Source organism: Vidua macroura, chromosome 1 (genome assembly GCF_024509145.1).
Source record: "Vidua macroura isolate BioBank_ID:100142 chromosome 1, ASM2450914v1, whole genome shotgun sequence".
In the NCBI taxonomy this organism is placed as follows: domain Eukaryota; kingdom Metazoa; phylum Chordata; class Aves; order Passeriformes; family Viduidae; genus Vidua; species Vidua macroura.
Window position 1 is genome coordinate 33,634,745 of NC_071571.1, and position 20,954 is coordinate 33,655,698.

The window sequence follows — 20,954 nt, forward strand, 5'->3', positions numbered from 1 at the left end:
GCAGCCTTCACCGCCCGGCTCAGTCCAGCGACATGGAGGCCCCTCCGCGTCCGCATTCACGCGGGGCTTTATCCTGAGCACCGGTGCCTGTGCTTCCCACACACGCTTGTACACCCACACCCACACCCCCGGCTGTCTTCCCGGCGCTGCTCAGCGGCCGATCCCCCACTGGACCCCGCGGAGAGGGGGCGATCCGCGCCCGCCGGGCACCGCGCAGCGGGGTGCGGGAGGAGGCGGCGGCCGCGGGCCCTGAAACCCTGCTGGAAGAAAGGAAAAAAAAAAAAAAGAGAGAGAGAGAGAGAGAGAGAAAGAGAGAGAGAGAGAGAAGGGAAAAGGAAAATCTTTCTCCCTGCCTATGAAATGCTGAAAAGGCATCGCGGGGCCCTTCGGGTGAGCAGACCCTCGTGTAAGTTTACAGACGAGTTTCCTAGCTCCCCACGTCATGAAGGGCTCTCCATTCCCCTGCGTTGCGAAGAACATGTTCTTAACTCTTTATTATTCAGAATAAAAACTTTATTTTTTTTTTTCCAGGACGTGAGCAGCAAGGAATGTAAAACTTTCAAAACAAATCTAGCCTTTTCAGCTTCACACACTTTTTGCCTAGCTGGATGTTACAAACATAAAATATTCAAACCGTGATCTTTTTTCCCAGATTTTATTGCATCGTCATCATCATTATTATCACTATTTTCAATAAAAGGAGTTAATAGTTTCCTTTCAAATGATATTTCTAACACGTGCCGATATGCCATCTAATATATGGCCTCCTGAATATTCAGGGTACAGATTTTATATATATATATAAATATGAACAAATGGGGATAAATAAAATTTTAAACACTTAGATTATTCAATGTTTGCGAAAAAAAAATATAAATAAATCTGAATGTTCACCAGCATACACACATTGAAAGACTTACACGTATCAATAATTGTCCAGGAAGTCCCTGTCCAAGCGCTTTTGATGTCTTTCTTGCTATTTAAAAGAAGTGCAATAAAAAAAATTGCTTCCCCGTGGGATCAATCATGTACGAACAAATTCACATTTAAGAATTCCTTTTATAGAAAATTTGTTCATATACCCTGTTTTGATAAAAGTGTAGAAGGTAAAGTATAAAGCCTCTGCATACTCCCAAAGTGAGACACAAGGCTACAGTTCAAGAAGATAAATATCCACTAGTGAAACTATAGAGCAATTCAAGCAACAAATATTGCTACGTCACATAAACTAGAAAACGCTTTTACGAAAGGAAACAAAACAAACCAAAACGAACAAAAGAAACGAGAAGGGAAGGGGAGGGCACATGTTGGGGGGAGGAGAGAGAAGGGAAGGGATGAGTACTTTCCAAAACTTGGGGGCTTGCTGTTCCTCTTAGTGACTCCCGTCTCTTACAGATGAGTGAGTTTGGGCGCTTCCTGAATTCTTCCCTGAGAAGGATGGTGAGCAGTAAGGTCTGTGTACGTTGGATGTGGATCACAAGGTCCATGGTGGTGATTGTTGGCCATTGGCCCAGCCCCGCTGTAGTCCATGTTGGCAGAGGGAGGATGAGGGAGATGAGTTAGACCAAAGATGGAAGGCCCAGAATTGGTCATGGTCTCCACGTAGTTGCCCCCTACGTAGACGGGGCTTCCCTGTATATGTGGATTCCCATAACCGTTGCCTTGAAGAGGATGAGTATCATATTCAGGTGTCACAGCTGCTGTCCCCGTGTATCTCTTTTGAGGAGGTGGGCAATTATTAAGAGGAGCAGTATACGATGCAGGGATGCCATAGGTATTTTGATGAGGCTTGTTAAATGGTGGAGGCGACTGGGGCTCGTAGGGGACACTGTTTACTAAAGAATGCATAGAGTTTAGATATCCCCCAGCAGCTGGAGGGACAGGGCTTCTGCTTGGGGACTGTCCTCCTGAAGAGGTCATCATACCCTTTCCCTTTTGATCCTTTTTGTATTTCATTCTGCGGTTTTGAAACCAGATTTTGATCTGTCTTTCTGTGAGATTGAGCAAATTAGCCATTTCTACCCTTCTTGGCCTGCAAAGGTACCTATTGAAGTGGAACTCCTTTTCCAGTTCTACCAGCTGGGCACTTGTGTAAGCTGTACGGGCTCGCTTAGAGGAGGCTTGCCCTGGAGGGCTTTTATCACCAGCACAACTCTCACCTATGTAAATCATACAAAGAACACAATCAGCATGGCAAACCTATACACGGCAACATGAGAAAATGGCCAACAACACCAGCACGTGGAGACTTCAGCTCCCAAAGGCAAGATGGATGCCCATGCGTGCAACGAGTACTCCCCCAAGGAATGAGCTCAGTTGCACCAAGCTCCAAACCTCAAAAGAGTTCCTTCACCTCATTAGTGTCACTGTGTGACTACACTTGCTTCCCCTAAGAATGACAGCATCCAACGTATTTTGAGCTTGGTAAAGAGGAGCAAGGAAGGTTCAGGGAAACACAGTGAGGTTTAGAAATGCTAAAACTCAACCTGTGGCTCTGCTGACATAGTGGGATCAGAGTCTTCAAGAGATAGCTGTTCTCCATATATATATATGTATATTTATATATATATACATCAGCTACAAATACCTGAAAGCTAGATATCTACAATACAAAATTTTTACATATAAATATACAATTGTCAGTATAGTGGATTTTTTTATCATGTCTGATATATAGCATAAATATATGGTAGTGGTTGGGAAGTATAATATATACAAAGAAGAACAAACAGTAACTAGGCTTGCATATAGGCATTGAGATATATCTAAATCTTGCTGCTTTTTAATAAAATAAATACATTATGTGGAAGGTTGAAAACAGCAGTTACCACAGCTTTAAAAAGCAGACAGGCAAAACATTTGCTAAAGTTTTGAACTCTATTTACAAGGCACATTTAAGCAAAAAAGAGGAAGAAATCAGAATAAGCCTGACTTCTGGGCTTTGGAGCTAGCGCTGGTGTTATCAGTTTGGGTTTCCTTGAGTAATAAAAGTGTTGATATACACTTCCATCCCTCAAATAATGTTTTATGGGCTGAAGTTTATAGCACTCCTGAATGATTTTTGTTTACCAGGCTTGTAACTTTGCCAATCAGCTTATTAAACTAGGAAGAGGTTCTGACTGCATGCAGGGCATTGATCCTGCCTGCACATGATTATGAGCTATTTTATTCCCGTTACACTTCAGCAGAGATAGGTCACTGTCTTATTAATCTAACAGCACCATGCCAACAAAGTACTCGGGACAAGCCTCTGGCTTAAGGCCTGGGCTGCTCCACACTGACATGATTTACTGAAGGGAGGATTACCTAAGAAATGTGATAGATGCTGGAGGGCACAAGTGGTTCTGCCACTAGGAAGCACAGTCAGTTCAGATCCATTCTGCAAGGCTGGGAAAGTTTTGTATGGGGTGGTTTTTTCACTGCGTTCCCCTCAGTGAATAAGCTGAGTGATGGCAAGACCTTTCCAAAAGTTTCATGGGGTCAACTCAGAGGGTGAAAAAGCCCCCACCCTCCCCTCCCTGAAGTGAAGGTGGGTAAGACAGCCCTCCTCCCCACCGGATACATAGTCAGCCCAGGAATACCGAGGGAGAGGGGAAGCATGTTTCGTACCTGAACTGGAACTGCTGTTTTTCTGCTTTGTGTTTTGCCGAGACTCTTTCATCCATGGAAATATCTGTTTGGACACGGTGGGTGAGTTAAGAGCTGGGCTCTTGGTGGAGTTGGCCGGGGCAGGGTTGCTGCTGGCATTTTGAGATGGTGAAGTGGAGGTCGGAGGTGGAGGTTGTGCCTGCTGGGCTGGAGGCGGCTGCGGTGGAGCCTGTGGGTCAGCGAGGCTGGGGGGCTGGAGAGTCTGACTGGGGAGGGTCCTCATGCAACTCTCACTGATGTCATTGGCCTTGTGGTGGGACACAGAGCTGCCAGGGGACTGGAGGGAGCACGCGGGGCGGTGGTACTCAGTTTCCACAAGTGATGAAGATGGAGGATATTGCTGCTGACTCGCATTATAAGTGAAACCATTTGCTCCTTGGTAGGGGTAGGCACCATAGATTGCAGAGCTGTCGTAGTAGGTCGCTTTTTGCATTTCGTTGTTTCCCAATATTTATTTCGCAAACTGACAGGGTCTTGACACCCTTGGAGAATAACATTGGCACCCCTCTGTCACGTGGCGCTCTTCCTCCAATGGCCTCTCCGGGCAGACCTGGGGTGTGGGGAGAGCAGAGCAGGGTGAAGAAATGGTACAAATCCATCTTACTTTCAATAGCTAAGTGACATGAAAGCCATAAAAGAAAAAGTGGTCAGCAATATTTAGCAGCATGACTTGGCCTCAGGCGTGGAGCATTTCGATATAAAAGCTGCCTGGATTTACTGGCAGCTACAAATATGTGCTTTGCTGCACCGGGATAGAGGCTTTCTGGTTTGTTTTTTTATTATTATTTCTTTCTTCTTAAGGAACAGAGCAAGTGGGTTGATCGTTTATCACCAAGAGGCTGTTTTAATACCGGTCTCTGAGATAAGGGTGATCGAGGAATCAGTAATGCAAAGGGGCTGGGCTATTACTTCAGCCCAACTCTAAGATCAAACCTCTCCTTTAACCAGCGTCGTTTTATTTTTAACCTTTCTCTCTTGGTTACGGCTCTTCATACAACTTCAAAGAAATATATGAGATGGTTCCTGTCTACGTGTAGCAGGGGGCAGGAGCAGGATGGAAAGGTTTCCTAGGCAGGGATATTTAAACACCCCGATCCCAAGTGATGGATTTTGGCTTGTCTATTAAATGCTCGATAGGAAAATAAACGAAGCCAGCACCTTCTCCCCTCCGTGCCCGCACACCACCCCGAGCCGCCCAGGTCACGCACCCTGGCAGCAGTGGTTTCTGCCCGGGCGAACCCCGCCCGCCGCCCGCAGCGCTCCCTCTCGGTCCTGGAGCGCGGCTTGGGCCGTTCCACGGAGCCCTCGAGCCTGCCTCCCACTCGCGAGTGGGTCCGGCCTCAACTGCGCCCGGCGCCTCTCCAAACCCCTCTAGAGAGGCCAGCAGGGGCGGTCGTTGGTTTGTTTTTTTCAGCAGTTATTTTCAAGACACTAACTTTTCGTGGAATCAGCCAGATCCTACCTGTTAAAACATGATGGATTGGGGGAAAAAAACACACCAGAAACCTGAAAAACCAGCGTTCATCTCCATGACCACGGCTTGAACTTTCCTTCCAACTTAGCGATAATAGGTTCTGTCTTGGAAACTGCTATGTAATTTGATGTATGAGGGTCACTTGGCTGGGGAGAGGGTGGACACAAACTCAGAGAATGCTTCTCCTGCCCAAGCAAATCCCTTCCCCCCCCCCCCCCCTTTTTTTTTTTTTTTTTTTTTTTGGTCACCTATACTCCTTTATTTCTGGGATTCCCCCCCGCCCGTCCAAATTAAAGTCTACTCGTCACCTGCCTGAAAATAACCAATTAAAGAATAGCCCGTATTAATGAGAGAGGAGACCTGTGCATAACTAGGAGGTTCTCACATTGTTCTCAGACACTGAAGTGTGTTTCTCACCGTCCCCCTAACCCCTTGCTAGCAGATAACCACGTCTTTTCAGATCAGAAGGGCCTCTTTCCTTTTACCACTTTCCCTGTACTTAAGCAGCTGGATATTTCCCCCCCCCCAAAACATCTAACGAGGACAAATGCTTAGGGGCGAAAAGCCTTACACAACACAAGCACCAAACGAGCTCATTCTACGCCTTTCAAGTTATACAAGTTCTTAGAAAACAGTATTCCCTTTGTTAGATCGTAACAAAGTGAAGGTAACACACCTACGGCAGGGCGGTTACCCTCTTATTGCACTAATCAAGCTCTTTGGATGCTATTAAGCTAATAAGCCAATGGAGATCTGAGGCGCATACACAATTTCCAGCTCCTCGCTTCTCCTTGCCTGTGCTATCGAGGCCTGGTGTGATTTTTCTCAATTCCTTTGAAAGAGAGACTATAGGAGAAGGAGGAAACAATCAGCCAGCAGCGATTTCACAAAGGCACCCGCCTTTCATGACCGCGACACCAAATATTTCACCTTCCTTCGGCCGCTGCGAAGTTTTGTGGCGCTGGCAGGACGGGCAGTGCGGAGCGAGGATGAGGGGTGCGCTGCTCCCGTAGCTGCCGGCCTGCAGACAATAGGCAACTTTACTTGGAAGGCAAAATATTATTGGAGCTTCGGCCGACTGCCAGCAATTAAAAAAAAAAAAAAAAAAAAAAAAAAAAAAAAAAAAAAAAAAAATCAGATCCCGAGTTTGGGTTCGCCAAGTTAATCACTTCCTACAAAGTTACAGAGAAGCGGGGGTAACCTGAGGAGCTCCCGGTCATTCCAGGAGAAAGTGGGAATAGCGGGATTACGAGCGACAACGATCCTTGCAGCATCCTAACGGGAAAGGGGAGAGGAGGTGGATTTACTACCCCAGCCGGTGCCTGGGATGGGAAGAGCTCTCCTCTCCCCTTCGAAGACAAAAAGGCGGGTCTTGCAAACACAAATGGACCCCCAATCTTTCCAAAGCCTGTTTGATCGTCTCCGTCTCGGTTTGAGCAATACACGGCTCTGCACTTTACCAACTTCTCTCCCTCCACCCAGACAGCCCAGAAACAGCAGATGAAAATTGCCTGGGGGGGCAAGTCCGCCTGGTTTTCCCCACTCCTCACTTCAGCTCTCTCCTACCCTCTTCTTCCCTGCACTTCCCCCCCTTCCCAAGCGCACCAGATCTTTACCGTGTACCTCCCAACCAAGCCCCAAACTCTGACTCTAGGACGAAAAACCAGGCAGCCCCCCTGAAAGATTTCCTGAAAGATAAAGACAAAGTTGAGGGAAGGTGGGGGGTGGGGGGAAGAGAGGAGAGAGAGCTGCCTGAACACGAAGTGTAAGGGTATCAGTCACTGCCTGGAAGGAAGCCCCAGCTTGTGAACTCTTCTTGAACCGACATTTAAGTCTACGGTCATAAATCACTGGGACATAAACTCCGCCATTCACGACTGATAGCAGCGTATTTGTGGCCTGCTTACCTTAACTTCTGACGACTGAGGCGGAAGCCAGCATGCTCTCTCTCTCTCTCCCTCTTTTTTTTTTTTTTTTTTTTTTTTTCGGAGGCGACACAACCCAGAGAGCAGGGGCTGTCTGCCCCAATTCGATCCCTGTGGCCGCGGGGTGGGCACCGGCTCAGCTCATCTGCACCCGGCACCCCCCGACCGAGAGGGGCGAGTCCTGCCCCGCACGGGATGGGGTCGATTGCTCCGCACACCCTCCTACCCCGCTCCCCTGACGCTTCAAGCTGCGCACCCTACCCCGAGCCGGTCCTCGGCGTACCGTGCTCCCCCCGTGCGGGGCACGGAGGACGGGATGTTTCCCAGGGCTGCTCTGGGAAGGGAAGGAGAAAGAGGGAAGGCGGGGGGGGAGTTGGAGCGGGGAAAATAGGAAAATATAAAAAAAAAAAAGGAAGGAAGAAAGAAAGGCGGCCGCCTGGGGAAGCATGGGGCAGGGTGGGGGCTGGGGAGGGAGCGCAGGAGCACGGCAGTGAAGGAGTGCGGCCCCCCCGCACCCGGGCGTCACCGAAGTCCAGGAAAATTATGCTAATGAAGACAAACGGCGCTCACAAAGGGTCGCTCTCACCAGCCTCCAGGGTGCTGCTGTGGGGGTTTGAGTTTGTCCCTCTTACCGGTGGGCTTGGGGGGCAGCTGCAGAATAGCCCCTCTGCCGCTCGCCACGGCCGAGAGCCCCGCACAGCCCCGGCTGAATACCGGGGAGGGGAGCAAAGCCCGGAGAGCCGGGGCTGGGTCCGGAGAGCCAACCGAAGCCCACCAGGATCCCCGCTCTGGGCAATGCTTTCAGAGCCACGCTGGAAATCATTAGAGTTACTAATTATTAACTCATGCATGCGTGAGCGCACACACACACAGATGTACACACAGACACCCCCCTGGCTCCCTCAAATATCCCCAGCGCCCGGGACGGGCACAGAGGCGCTCACGCACGCACATGTGCTGCACAGACGGGTCGGGGTGCCCGCAGCACCCCGTGGGGACGCGTGGGTGGGAGCCTCGCGTGGACGCTGTGGCCCGGCGCCTCACAGCTCGCCTTCGCCTTCTTTCCGCGGCGCAGCTGAGGAAGGCGCTGGCCTCTTTCCTCAGCGCCACGGGGTTTGGGGGTAGTCGTGTCCCCCCAGTTTCCTGCAACAGAAACACGGCAGCGACCGTGCAAACGAGAATTTAAACAAAGTTGCAGATCCTGCCCGTCTGGCAGACGGTAACGGGGCTCTGGGCTCCGTGCATTAAGCGGAGCCTGCGAATAAAATCTGGGTGTAAATTTGACGTTACTTCGTTAAGTAAGGCGTTATAAATATAACTAGTCCCTTTAAGCACGAGAGAAACCAGCGTCATCTTTAAACACAAACAAAGCGAGGGGGAAGCGAGAAATAAAAAGCACTATAAGGCTGGGGTGGCCTCTTACGCATACCAATGGTTTTTGTCATTTATGGCTATGCAAGATTTATGACTTCGTGCACCAAAGCTGTAAACAGAGCACTAAAACAGAAAACACTTGCTCCTTATGGCATAAGTGCGAAGGCACCACATGAAAGGGGAAGCGGCCAGCGTAGGAGGAGAGAAGAGGCAAAAATCCTTCGTATGCGTTTTGCTTCAAACAATCCTGTGAATGTTGCTTTGGAAGAGAAAAAAAAAAAAAAAAAAAAAAAAAAAAAAAAAAAGTCTTTTTAGTCAATAATCAACCCCACACTTTCTTCTGAAACTGCTGATCTTCCATTCGCCCACTTGCCCGGCCAAATACTGAGAGGCAGCGCTGCGCCCCGACGGAGTCCCCCGGACTGGCGAGGAGGATTTGGACGGGGAGAGAAAAGATGGGGACTGCCGAAACCTGCGGACACCGGGGAGCCTACTGGTTTGAGGGGCCCCGCCGAAAGCCGGGCGAGTTTTTCCTAAGAGCGCGTTTCAACTTGGAAGTCATCTCCAGCAGGATTTTCTGACTAAATGTCTGTATTTAAGAACGGGGAACGGGAAGCGGGGGGAGGTTTTTTTTAAAAAATGAAAGGATATGTAAGGACTTCAATTGTGAGAATCGAAGTGGTTCATAGGAATATGGAAGTGTTTCTTCCATTCATCTTACTGCCTGCAAAGAGTATTTTGCGAGATTTCTCCAATTAGTCCCATTTCCCCATGCCCCTCCTCTCCCCAAAGAGGTATTTTTAAACATGAGAAGATGATTATTTTTTTTTATGTCTCCTATGATGTCGGGATAAGTGTCCCAACGCACAGATCCCCGCTGCTTTTATCTGTCTTTCCCTCCCAGAGGCCGAATATTTTCTTTCTGCTCCATTCCACGGAGAGAGATAGGGCTTAGCTCGGGGAGCGACGGGCAGTGTTTGGGGCTGATTTCTGAGTCAGAAATGACCTGCCTTTTCTCCCCGAAGAGTCCCACACTGTGGCACTCCCTCCCCTTCCCCCCCCCCTTCCCCCGAATTACTATTTTCCGAATAAAATAATGCCTGTAAAGCGCCTTGTCCTTGGATGCCCCGAAATGGAAGCAGGCAGCACCATAATTCAGGGCTGCTTCTGGGGGATCTCTTAGAGATGAAATAGCAAGGCAGGGAGTTGAGGGAGAAGGGGGCCAGTCCTGGAAGCGGTGCCTGTCCAAGTCGTTAGAGAGTTAGAAGGGGGTATCAGCTGAATTAGAGAAGGAGTGGACAATCGAAGCAAGCCATGGTCAATCTAAATTGTTGTTTATATTCTAACACTAGAGTGGCAACGCACTCTTTGCTATTTGCTCAACAGACTGAAGTTATTTACACAACTCACTGAAATCCCCCTTTCCTCCAGAACTCTTCTTGCTTTCTTTTACTCTAGACTGTATTATTTATGAGTGTTTTAACTGGGTCAATATGCATCCAAACTGGGTCATAAATCAGAGGAAAGGTTGCCAAGTAATTTAGCTGCAATTAAAGCTTGGATTTTATTTTCGAGGCACATTCTGGCCCATTTCAAAATACGGCAACACTAATGTTGGGTTTTAGACACACAGATGGGAGTAAAAGAGCTCTTCTTCCATTGCTGAAGAGAGAGACATCGTGCTTCAGTGTGGCGAGAAGGGGAAATAAAATTTACTTGGGTCAGTTCTGCTTCAAGAGCCGCTTTAAAGAGCAGGGAAAGGTAAGACCATCCCAAACATCACCCTGAAGGTCTCCGCAGAATGGCCGCGAATAGCTCCGAGTGGAAATAACCTCTTTTTTTTCTGGTGCTCTCAGCGGAGTTTTTATCATCGTTCACTTTTCTCCCTCTCTCCCTCTCTTTCTAACCCCTTAGAAGACGAGCAATTACAAACAGTGCGTAACTGGACACAAAACGGCTCAACAGGAACAAGCAAGAGGCATGGAATAAACTGGAGGAAAGCGAGTCCCAGGGCTCCAACCTTTCCCAAAGCCGAGGCAGACCAGGGAAACAGGGTTTCATTTAGCATTTTGCCCTCTTTGGATAGCTAAGTAATCTTTCATTTTTGTCATTTAAAGTGCATTTATATCTATGCATTCACATTGGTAAGTATACACAAATACTTACGTATTTATGTATATGGATATATCTATATTTATGTAAGCGACGGCATGGATATTAATTTAGAGCTAATATATGTTCTCCCAGAAGATACTTTCCACTCCTCTCCTTTTAATTTTCTCTTTCCAAACATCCATTCAGAGAGGCAGAATAAACCCCCACATTTTCGAGGCTGATTTACTGTTAGAAGCTGTGGCTTGGTTCAGCTTCTTCTCACCGCGGAGAAATAAAGAGGAGCGCCTTGGCTCATTTGGGAAGGGGAAGCTTTGCCATAGAGCTGAGCACTCATGCAGCGCTCTTCGCACAATAAACAAAGTACCACTAAAGCATCATAAATAAAATGGCAGCACGATCGCACAGTCATCGATTTACGGAGCGGCAGCGGCCGAACAAACACCCATAAAACAACAACCGCCGCCGCACACTCGAGCACGACCCCGACAGAGGAGCATCACACACCCCCCACATCGTTTTCTCCGACTTGCCCAAATACATAAATAAATAAACACACAAACACGCAAATAAAATAATAGAATAAAATTAAGGGGAGAACTATTCAAACACGACAATAAAAGAGGCTTCGTATCTCCAGCCGGTCATAAATAATGGTAAAATGGCAATCGAGGGGCTGTAGCGGAGGCAGCTGGCCATCAACAGCAGTGTGGGATCTCTATGGAGAAAAATAAATAAAGAAGCAAACTCTGCCTGCTCTGCTCGCTGCAAGGGTAGAGTTGAATATTTACCACAGCAAATTGAAACAAAGGGGGAAGCAGCCTGGCTCCGGGTGCACACACACACCCGCACGCACACACACGCACTCACTCCAGCCTCTGCTACTGACCTTTGCCTCGAACAGCAATAACTCACCACATAAATGAACAATCAACGGAAATACCTTAAAATAAAATCCATCCTTTCTAACGAAGCATTTCGTCCTCTCGACTCGACAATAACCTTTCCATAAGGAACGAAAGCTGTCAGCGAAATGGCCAGCTCTTGTGGGGACGGTGATGGGGGCAGGAGAAAAAAAAAATAATAGAAAGCAGTGCTTGCTCAGAACAGAAACTGGAAAAGCGTAATCGCAGACGGAGCCAGACCGGGTCTCCACTCCAAATGCCACAATAATGCGCTGTATTATGTGCTCACGTGGTCATACGTCAACTTAAATCCTTTTATTTGAAATAGGGAATCACTGAAGGAACAGGGTTTCTTAGCGCAAGCCTTCGCTTTTAAAAGCCTTAACCCAATATGTTAAAGAAGAGTTTTAAGGGAGGGGAAAAAAAATCTAAGAGATGGAGATGACTATGGTGGGAGATTGGTCTGATTCTCTTTCCTCCCACACCAATATTTCTTTACACAAAACCCATTGGAAGGTAAGAGGAATTCTTATAACGCCGCACTTTGATACTTAGCCTAATTAACTGGCATTTGCTCCCGAGGCCCGCCACTCTGCTCTACGTCGCATGTCCTCTGCAAGCCCCGAAGAAAGCCCAAATCTTAATGCTAGTATTTCCAGCCCCCTTCTAAACGGGACGATTACCAGCCTTCCCCCCACCCCCAGCTCCCTTTACCCTGCCATTGTACAGGGCTTGCTCAACTCCCACACGCTACATCAGGGCTCCTGTAAAAACTAAAAAGACCTATAATTACCTGACAAAGGCAAAAAAGAGTCTCTTCTAAGAGGCTAGTTGATTTTTGTCCTCGTAACACTCTATGAAGAATACACCTTCCTTCACTGGCGTGCCTCTGAATTTTGCAAAATCTTTTGGGACCTTGCTGTTAAACCTGTGCTTACGCATTTCCTATACAGCTAGTTTGAGTGATGCACAAAATTATAGGTTTCTAGCGTTGGAAAAGGAAAAAAAAAATTGGGGAGGGGGAGTTCTTTGCCTAAGGGGAAAAAATTAACAAAAAAAGAAAAAAGCAAAGTTGTATGTGGCCCCTTAGTCAGGCAGCTTCGCCTGTGTGTGAACCCATCACATCTTCCCTGTAAGATTGTTTAACTTGTGCTATTGACACAATAAGCTAAACAAACAAAAGAAACTCTCCACTCACACAACTTTTCTGGAAGGAGTCAAAGTAAATCAGATAGCTCACGCTTTTACTGTGCTCCTGGTTCAGTTCTGTGGCTCCAGCATTGTGCATCTTCATGTGTACACCCTTGCCCAAATCTTTCCACCATCTCCCATGAGCTCAAAGGAGCTAACTGCATATCCCCTCTTACTGTTTCACTTACACTTCATTGAACAGAATGGAAGGAGATTTCTTTTTAAAGATGACTTTTAGTGTTATGGACAAGCCTTATTATACTCTCACCCGAATTGTAAAAGTGGGCCACTGGAATGTAAACCCATTCATAACAGTGTACAGTAGTGGCATTGCAGCAAAGTCAGCATGACGTTACAGCAGGAGAAAACTTCGCAATTTTTCATATGGAAGTGACTAAGCTAGTACCAGGGTATACATATATTATCCCTCACTAAGAATTGGAATAAAAACTACAGACTTTAAAAAAAAAGAGAGCATTAGGCACACTCGACATGCCCGAGTCTGTAACTATCAGCTTGCCTGGTAACTCCACAGCTCTCACACTTATTGTAAACCAAGGCCGATATTTGCTTGAGATGGATTCCCGGCTCTTTTAAATTTGGTGGGTTTGTATCCCATAGAGGAAATACACAGAGAAGTTCTTCTGCAACAATGAAACTGAAATTAATGGGGAATGGAGCAGATGTTGAAAAAAGCAAAGCAAGTCTTTCTTGGGGCTGTTGTAAAAAGTTATCGACTGCTTTGCGTCAAAAGTAGAAAGATGGCTTTAGAAGTTACACTCTTGAGCAAATAGAAACTACAAAAGCAATAAATCACAATCATAAGTCATCTGAAATGCCTTAGCGCTAGCTACGGCTATTGGCTTCAAAACCTTGTTTCTGTGAACATCTTTATTGGTATTAATGGTCAAGTTAATCCTAAAACTACTGTTTAACAATTAACTTGGTGTATATAGCGGGAAAACTAACTAATTCTTAAGAAAAGTAACTTCTTGACGTGCGAATACCTTTCTCAGAGTGTGCTTTGGGAAGGCAGAAGGGGGACTCTGCCTAACTTTGTGCTGTCCTGAATTGCAGCTGAAAATTATTTTTTTCCGCCGAATTTGGAGAAAGTTTTCTTTGCTCTAGTAGCGTGATTAGGAGGTTTCTCATGCAAATTCAAATGATGCTGCGAATCGCAGGCGCTAGACTTCCCTCGTCACCCCATTTCTTGCTTTGTTCCTGTTCCTGGACACTCAACGTTGTTTACCTTGATGATTTGGAGACCCAAAAGTCTGTTTCTAGTAGAAAAAAATGTGGAGTTTATCAGTAGGCGTACTACTGAGTCTTCTGTGCTTTATACACATGCCTTGGAGCTGAGTTTAAATTCCAGCCTCAGTAACAACAAACAGATCTGAGTTCATAATGTGCCTTCATTAAGGGAGACCCTTTGTGCCCGTGCTGGCATTAAAAGCCAATCTTAGCATTAATGCTATTTGAAGTTACATTCAGTATAATTAGAGTTAGAATTTTTACTGTGCTTCAAGTTTACTTTTATGCCAGTCGGTAAGAGCTGTGCCTGTCACTCCCATGTGGAGCCGAAATGGGAATCACCCGTACGATATAAGGACTTATTTCCTCGCTACCTCGAAAGATTTGCAATCTGCTGGGGTGCAGAGCTGTTTACCTACATCCGTGCGCCAGATAAAGTTGGTCTTTGATCATTCCCAAGTAGATAAAAAGAGCAGCGTTATCGACTGTGCCCTTGTGAGAGAAGTTCTGCTCAGAGTCAGCTGAGTCTGCTGGTGTTGGGTCCGTTAAGGAATCCCAAATATCTCTGCCCGCAATGCTGTGGGTACATGCCACCGGAGGAAGGTTCCTTCGTACCGTGTTTTCGCTTTCAATTTCCGAACGCAAGCGTGAATAGACATTTGCAGCGCCTTTTTGTAGTTAAGATTTAAGCAGCTCATTAAGCCAACACAAAGAGCCCTTGTAGTCCTGTAATTTATGGCCGCTTTTAAAAGGTAGTAAAGTACACTAATTGTACATCAACATCCAAAAAGGAGCAGGTAAATCTAGCAGGAATTTGAGCTAATTCTATGTAATCCTCCCCTCTCGATGGCCGGCATAAAAAAATTTTGTCACTATGGAAAGCATTTCTTTTCTCCTGCCAGAGGACCAAGCACATCAAGGACTACATCAGCTCCGAACCACCAGACACTGACCTCCACTCAGTGCAAAGCAGGCCAGGACGGACAAATACCAGAAATTTATTCGCGAACCATTCTGTTGTATGCACGCAGACAAAAATCAGGTTTTCTAACATCCCCACATGCACTTCTCGTTTGCAGGACTGGCTGCGGAGCTCCTCGAGGAGGAGGCGAACAGACAAGCCGCGATAAGCAGCCATTCAATACCGAACTGGCTCCAACCCTCTCTCCCTTGCCTGATGCCTTTGATTTCGGAAGGAACTAAGAACGGACAAAGAAATTCTCTAACTCTTTCGCTCTTCAGATGACTTTGCATCCTTCCTGTCCCCAATGCCTTTATAAGGATGGCGATCACTCAGGTCCCGTACACTTCTTTGTCTGCCCAGACACGCGCATTCACCACCCACGGAAGATGAATAGAGCCAATCCAGAAAAAAAAATCCAGCTAGGTTAAATATTTATCGCAACAACAACAAAATCTCATTCCAGCAGTCTTGTTCTTCATGCAGGTACCAGGCAAATCGCATTCTTACAGCTGCCACCGGCGCAAAAGCAGCGGCCGCTGCCCGGCTCTTACCTCCTCCAGCTGCGCAGGGTTGGGCAGAGGCGCTCCCAGCTTCTTCCACCGCCCTGGCCGAGCGGCTTCGTTTCGGGGCTCCCTGTAAACAAGCAACAAACAGTGCCTTACCGGGGAGTGCAGGGGGAGGTATTTTGCTCCTTCATTGGCAATACATGGTTTGCCGGGTGTGCTGGGAGAGCCTGGAGAGGGGCGGGCGGGGATGGAGCGGGCTCGGGCTCCCGCGAGGAGCGTGGATTCCCACCCGGGTGAAGAGCACGGGGAGCTGAGAAATAAAAGCGTGCGGTTGTTTTGGTTGGGTTTTTTTCCTTATTTTTTTTTTCCCTGTAGACAGCTATGCCTTCTGTCTCCAAGTGTTTGGAAATATTGTCATTCCTAACTCTTGTTACATGAATGTCTGCTTTATTTTCCTCTGGGAAACCTTTGTTTAGGATCATTTAATCAAGAACAGACATTAAACACAAGTCGTGGTGTTCATCTCTGCTGAATAAAACTCGGAAAGGGTTCCAGTTTAAACGCGGGGCGTATTGTGGTTGGGCTTTTATTCAAACGGTTAGCCGGGGCCCAATCCTGCCACCACAAGCTCACTAAGAGACTAACAATTGACCTCAGCGAAGCGGGATCAGGCCCAAATGCGTAAAAAAAAAAAAAAAAAAAAAAAAAAAATTCCACCAACACAACACACACACACACAAAAAAAAACCAAAAAAAAAACCAAAAAAAAAAAAAAAAACCAGCAACGAAAAAGCCGACATCCATGAAAGCCATTGATGGAGGGGAAAGAATTGGGCTACTTCTTTTCCCCTAAAATAAACAGTATTGCTGGTCCAAAAAGACAATAGTCAGGTTATTTGCATGCCACTTACTGAATCACTTTTACATATGAATTTGTCAGATATAATAATATACCCCTGTATTCAGTCTTGCTAATAAAACCCATCTAATGCATCTTACAATCATCAGTAAATGTAAATGCTAATAATTAAATAACACCATTCTTGCTGAAGGGTGTTATCTGAGCCCTGGAAATATTAAGTCTGTCTTGGGACAACTTTTCAAGCAGATTCTTTGCTTTGGTAATTTAGTAGTTCCATAATTACACTAATAATTTTAAATTTGGTGTTGAACTCCAGTCTACATAAAATCATGCAATAATAGCCTACTAAACTGTTTATTGCTGTCTCATAAATTTGCAAGCGCTGACTGTTAAAATCTACTGGCAAACACAAAAGAAAATGGAAAGTTCGAACTGCAATCAGAGAGCCCGGGCGCTGCTTCCTGGGGTTATCCTTAGCTCTACCTCTCCTTCCATTCGGCTGCAGCACCGGGGGAACCCCCTGGCATTTTAGGCTCAAAGTCGTACCTTAGCCGTTTTGATCCCTAATCAATAATCATGTTACAAACAGCAATAATCATCGATCAAGCGTGTCGTGACTGGGTTGTCCCACTCGTGTTAAATATGGAGCGTGTATCTGAAAATGGTGCCAGCGACTTTCTGTTATTTATTTTGGAGCTATTAGGTCACGCTACCATATTTTACATTGCCACGGTCCTTTAAAGTACGCTATTTCTTGAAAGAGTTGCTAAGTAGCAATAAAGCACTTTACAAAAACTATGACTTTTTTTTTTTTTTAATTTGTTGTTATCCCAAGCTCTAATATTCATTGCGGCACTCTAAGTTCGTACATAAATCGTTCAGACTAATGAGTCATAGAGAAATTCGCCCATGACTTTTCCTTTGCAATGCTCACTGCCTTTCCATTGCTTTTTTGGCCATGTATTAAGAGACGGTGATTTATTAACGCCAGGAAAATTGAACAAAGCAGGTCCTCCTGCACTGTGGCACCCAGCCTTCCACAGTGTGAATTAGAACATTATCAAGTGTGTTTGCCTCCGTAACACTTAATCACCAAAAGCCATAATGTGACCACAAGGCAGCTAAAACAAAGATTTAACATTTCTAAATATTAAACTTGTTAAGCAAATGCTCAGCAGACAAAGCAAGCACAAACAATTAAAGTCATCAAGCTAGAAATACACACTACCTACTTACCAACACAGACCCTATTGCTTGCTTAAGAAGTTTAGAATCTTTCAAGATAAATCAGGTGGGGTTTTTTAAAAGGGGAAAAAAAAAAAAAAAAGGAAAGAAAAACAAACTCCAGTAACAAGGAGTTGAGTTTCACTTCTGAGAGAATCACTCCTAGTGAGGACTGACGGCCACAGATCCATTCCTGACTATATGCATTAATTATTTAATGAGTCACGTGACCCTAAAGATTAAAATTTCAATATCTCCCCCAGAACAGGAGCAACACCTTTATCTGCGAGCGCAGGGATGCTCGTACTTGGGTCCCCTAATCTCTACTGCCTTTGACAGCTCCTCAGTTTCCAGGGAGAGCTCTGGGGCATTATTAACAAGGGTTTGTCCCGTTCTGCACAGCGAGCCGGGGCAGCTTTACACCCTCCGCCCTCCCCAACTCCAAATGAATCAGTTGAACCCAAATCATCATTGTCTGCAGCGGGGAGGGGGCTCTGCGCTGCTGGCAGGGGGACGGGAGAGCATCAGGGCGGCATTGCACGGGCCGTCTTCCACGGATGAGTGCTGCCTGTCCGCGGGCCCGGGCGGAGCCAGTAAGGCTGCCCGGGGCCGGAGGGAGGCGGCCGCGGAGCTCCCCCTGCCCACGCAGGGAGCTCCGACCCCGCCGGGACCCGCGTGGGCCGGGCTTGGGCGCCCGCGCAGCAGGGAACAGCCCTGGAGCGACACCCCGGGGTCCCACCCCGCCGCGGCCCGGCCAGGCCGTGAGGCTGTGGACATGGCCAGAGCCTCCGCCTCCTCGGGGACGTAACGTGCGGGGTCCCGCGGCCGCGCCGCTCGCCTGGCTCGGGCGGAGGTGCGGGAACGGCGGGCGAGCCCGGGCTGCCCGAATGCGGCCTCGACGCGAGGCGGGTGGGCCGGGAGAGCTGGAGTTTCACTGCAAGCCTGTCAGGATCTCCGCCTGTGTGAGGGTTCCCCCCACCCTTTCCTCGTTTACAAACACAGGACGAGAAGACCTGGGACTGCAAGCACCCTGGAAAAAAAAAAAAAAAAAAAAAAAAAAAAAAAAAAAAAAAAAAGAACAAAAATCCTAGCATTGCGTAATCCCCCGATGCAGGATGGCCCTGGTTATTAAATACCACAAGGAGCTTGTCACAGTTCAGCTCCTCCTGTAATGAAACACCAGGTATAGCAAGAGCTTGCAGGAGAAACGAGAATGGGGATCTCGGAAGAGGAGTATTTTTCTTGGTGGGTGGAGGGGAGGTGGGTGCCGGGGTTAACCGAGTGGCGTTCCCTGCTGACAGCAAATTGACTCCGGGGTGATTTGGTCTTTCTTTGAAATATTGACACACTTCCACTTCCAGCGTTTTGAGCTGCGCTCGCCTTTGTGGCCAGAGCAGATAAATCCGTGTGTGAGAGACACCGGGAGAGCGAGAGAGAGGGAGGGGGGAAGAGACATTTAGGTCCAAGTGCCGGATTAAAAAGAATACTGTCTTTAAAGGTCAAGGGTTTGAAGGGTCAGTCTGCTCCTCTAAAAAAAACAATTAATGGGATAGAAAATTTGTCCTCTCGGTGAACTCCTGGTTGCCTTAGCAAAGGGAGTACAATGCGAGAATTTAAACAGGACGATGTAATTTTTGAGGTTATTGTAAAGATGGGAGGTATTGGACAGGGAGCAGAGGGCTCCCAGCCCGGGAGCAGCATTCTGCTCCCAACACAAGCAGAAGGGGAAAAGAAAGAAGGAGAATTTACCTTAAACGATGATAATCGGCCATGGGGTATTTTGCAGTCCGCAGTTCAATCTCCAGCAAGAGAATGTACATTTTTTTAGGAGACAGCCAAGATGCTGTGTCTTTACACATGACCACTTTTTTTTTTTTTTTTTTTTCCCAGGAAAATCCTTTGCGTCTTCACAGACTTTTCCAAGAGAATGCCTTTCAGAACCGCTGTTGAATTACAAAGAAGTATTTATTGTAGGAGGTGATTAATGATTCTCGCTAAAATTGCTATTTGCAGCGTGATTTCATTTCTCTTTACAATGGGAGCAAACCAGGTTTATACGCATAGGCTGCACACTAAAGAAATCCTGCACTGCCAGTTAATATGTTTCAGCTGGAATTTTGCTCAGTTGTGGTAATTTTGGCTCTAAATACATTGAGGGATTCTCAAGCAATAAACCAAATGAAGAGTTACACATTTGCAGATAGTAGTTACCTGACATACAGCTATATTTTTTTTCCCCCTTTATAAGGAGATAACTGGTGACTCAGGATTTAGTAAACAGTAATATGTGAGCAGAAGTGTGCTTTTCAGGCCTGCTCCTTGGTCAGGTATGGGGACAGCCGTATTTGCTGAGGGTGTTTACAGCTGCTGCCTCCCTGATGCTGAACGTGTTCTGCCAGTGGCACGTTACATTTATCTCTGGGATGGTACATATTCTATGGCTAGGCAGGGATGCTGGCACAAACTTTGAAGCCCGGTGCTACCTCAACCAGGGATGATGATGCCCCCTGGTTCTGGCAGCCTCGCTTAGGTGAAGACAAGCACTGATTCCAAGAATCCATCTTGTATGTATTCGAGTGAGTAAATAAATAACTATTGGCCTTCGAGTCTTCCCTGGAAGATTTAGTAGCACTTGAGCTCCTTTCCAAGACTTTTCCTATCCAGCTCAGTGCTACACCGTGTTGTGAAAGCCCCAAGCAGGGCTCTCCGTTAGCAGCTCTGCTTTGCCTGAACTCCTTAGCTGCCTGGAAGCAGGAAGATGCACAGCCTGAGGTGGAACCAGCTGAATCCCATTTTGCCACAGTAGTTGTGACAATCTCGGTCAAAAAAAGCCTCATGAGCTGTATCCAAATTCATGTGTCTACCAAGGCTTTCTCAGCACATTTTGAAATAATCTTAAAACAAAAACAAAAACAAAGAGGAAATACACACAGAAAAGGCAGCTTGAAAAGAAATTTTAGGTTACCGTTCAAGTATTCCCCTTAAACAGTGCTAGCCAGCTAAGAAATAATAATCAGGCGAAAATGAATGAATAAACCACGACTGACTAAAGATTTAAAGTGTTATCACGGCATGGGAGCTTATTGGCTCCCAGAAGAAGCACAGTTTCTCTTGTCAGGCAGCTGAAAACAGTCACACGGCCAGCAGTGGAGTCAGAGTCATTCTGTCTAAGTCAGCTAAAGAGAGGACCACTCACCTATACAATGAAGCAAGACCTTTCCTCGTCCTGCAACACAATTTTTCCCTGCCAGGCAAGTAGGAGTCAGGAGGTTTTTCACCACACTTAAAATAACCATTACCTTATTGACAAGATGAATCCAAGTCAAACCAATGCATTAAACTTTTGTTTTCCATTCCTGATGCCAACATCAGCCAAGCACAAGGTGGATGAAACAGCACGTAGTGGACTTGTGTTTCAAGCGTTTAATTCTTTTGTACAGAATAATCTTTATTACTAGCATTTGGCACTGTTATACATTACACCAAAAATCCACAAATTGTACATGGACCCAAACTAT

At 46.6% G+C, this 20,954-nt stretch overlaps 1 protein-coding gene across 1 annotated transcript; it reads right to left on the reverse strand.

The window, feature by feature from the left end:
- Nucleotides 1-535: 535 nt before the first annotated feature.
- Nucleotides 536-11,541, reverse strand: HOXA3 (homeobox A3). Its single transcript, XM_053970087.1, has 3 exons — nucleotides 11,477-11,541; nucleotides 3,610-4,198; nucleotides 536-2,159 (listed from the first exon to the last, which is right to left on the reverse strand). The coding sequence occupies exons 2-3, from the start codon at nucleotides 4,079-4,081 to the stop codon at nucleotides 1,390-1,392; spliced, it is 1,242 nt and encodes a 413-aa protein (XP_053826062.1). The 5' UTR covers nucleotides 4,082-4,198; nucleotides 11,477-11,541; the 3' UTR covers nucleotides 536-1,389.
- Nucleotides 11,542-20,954: the final 9,413 nt, after the last annotated feature.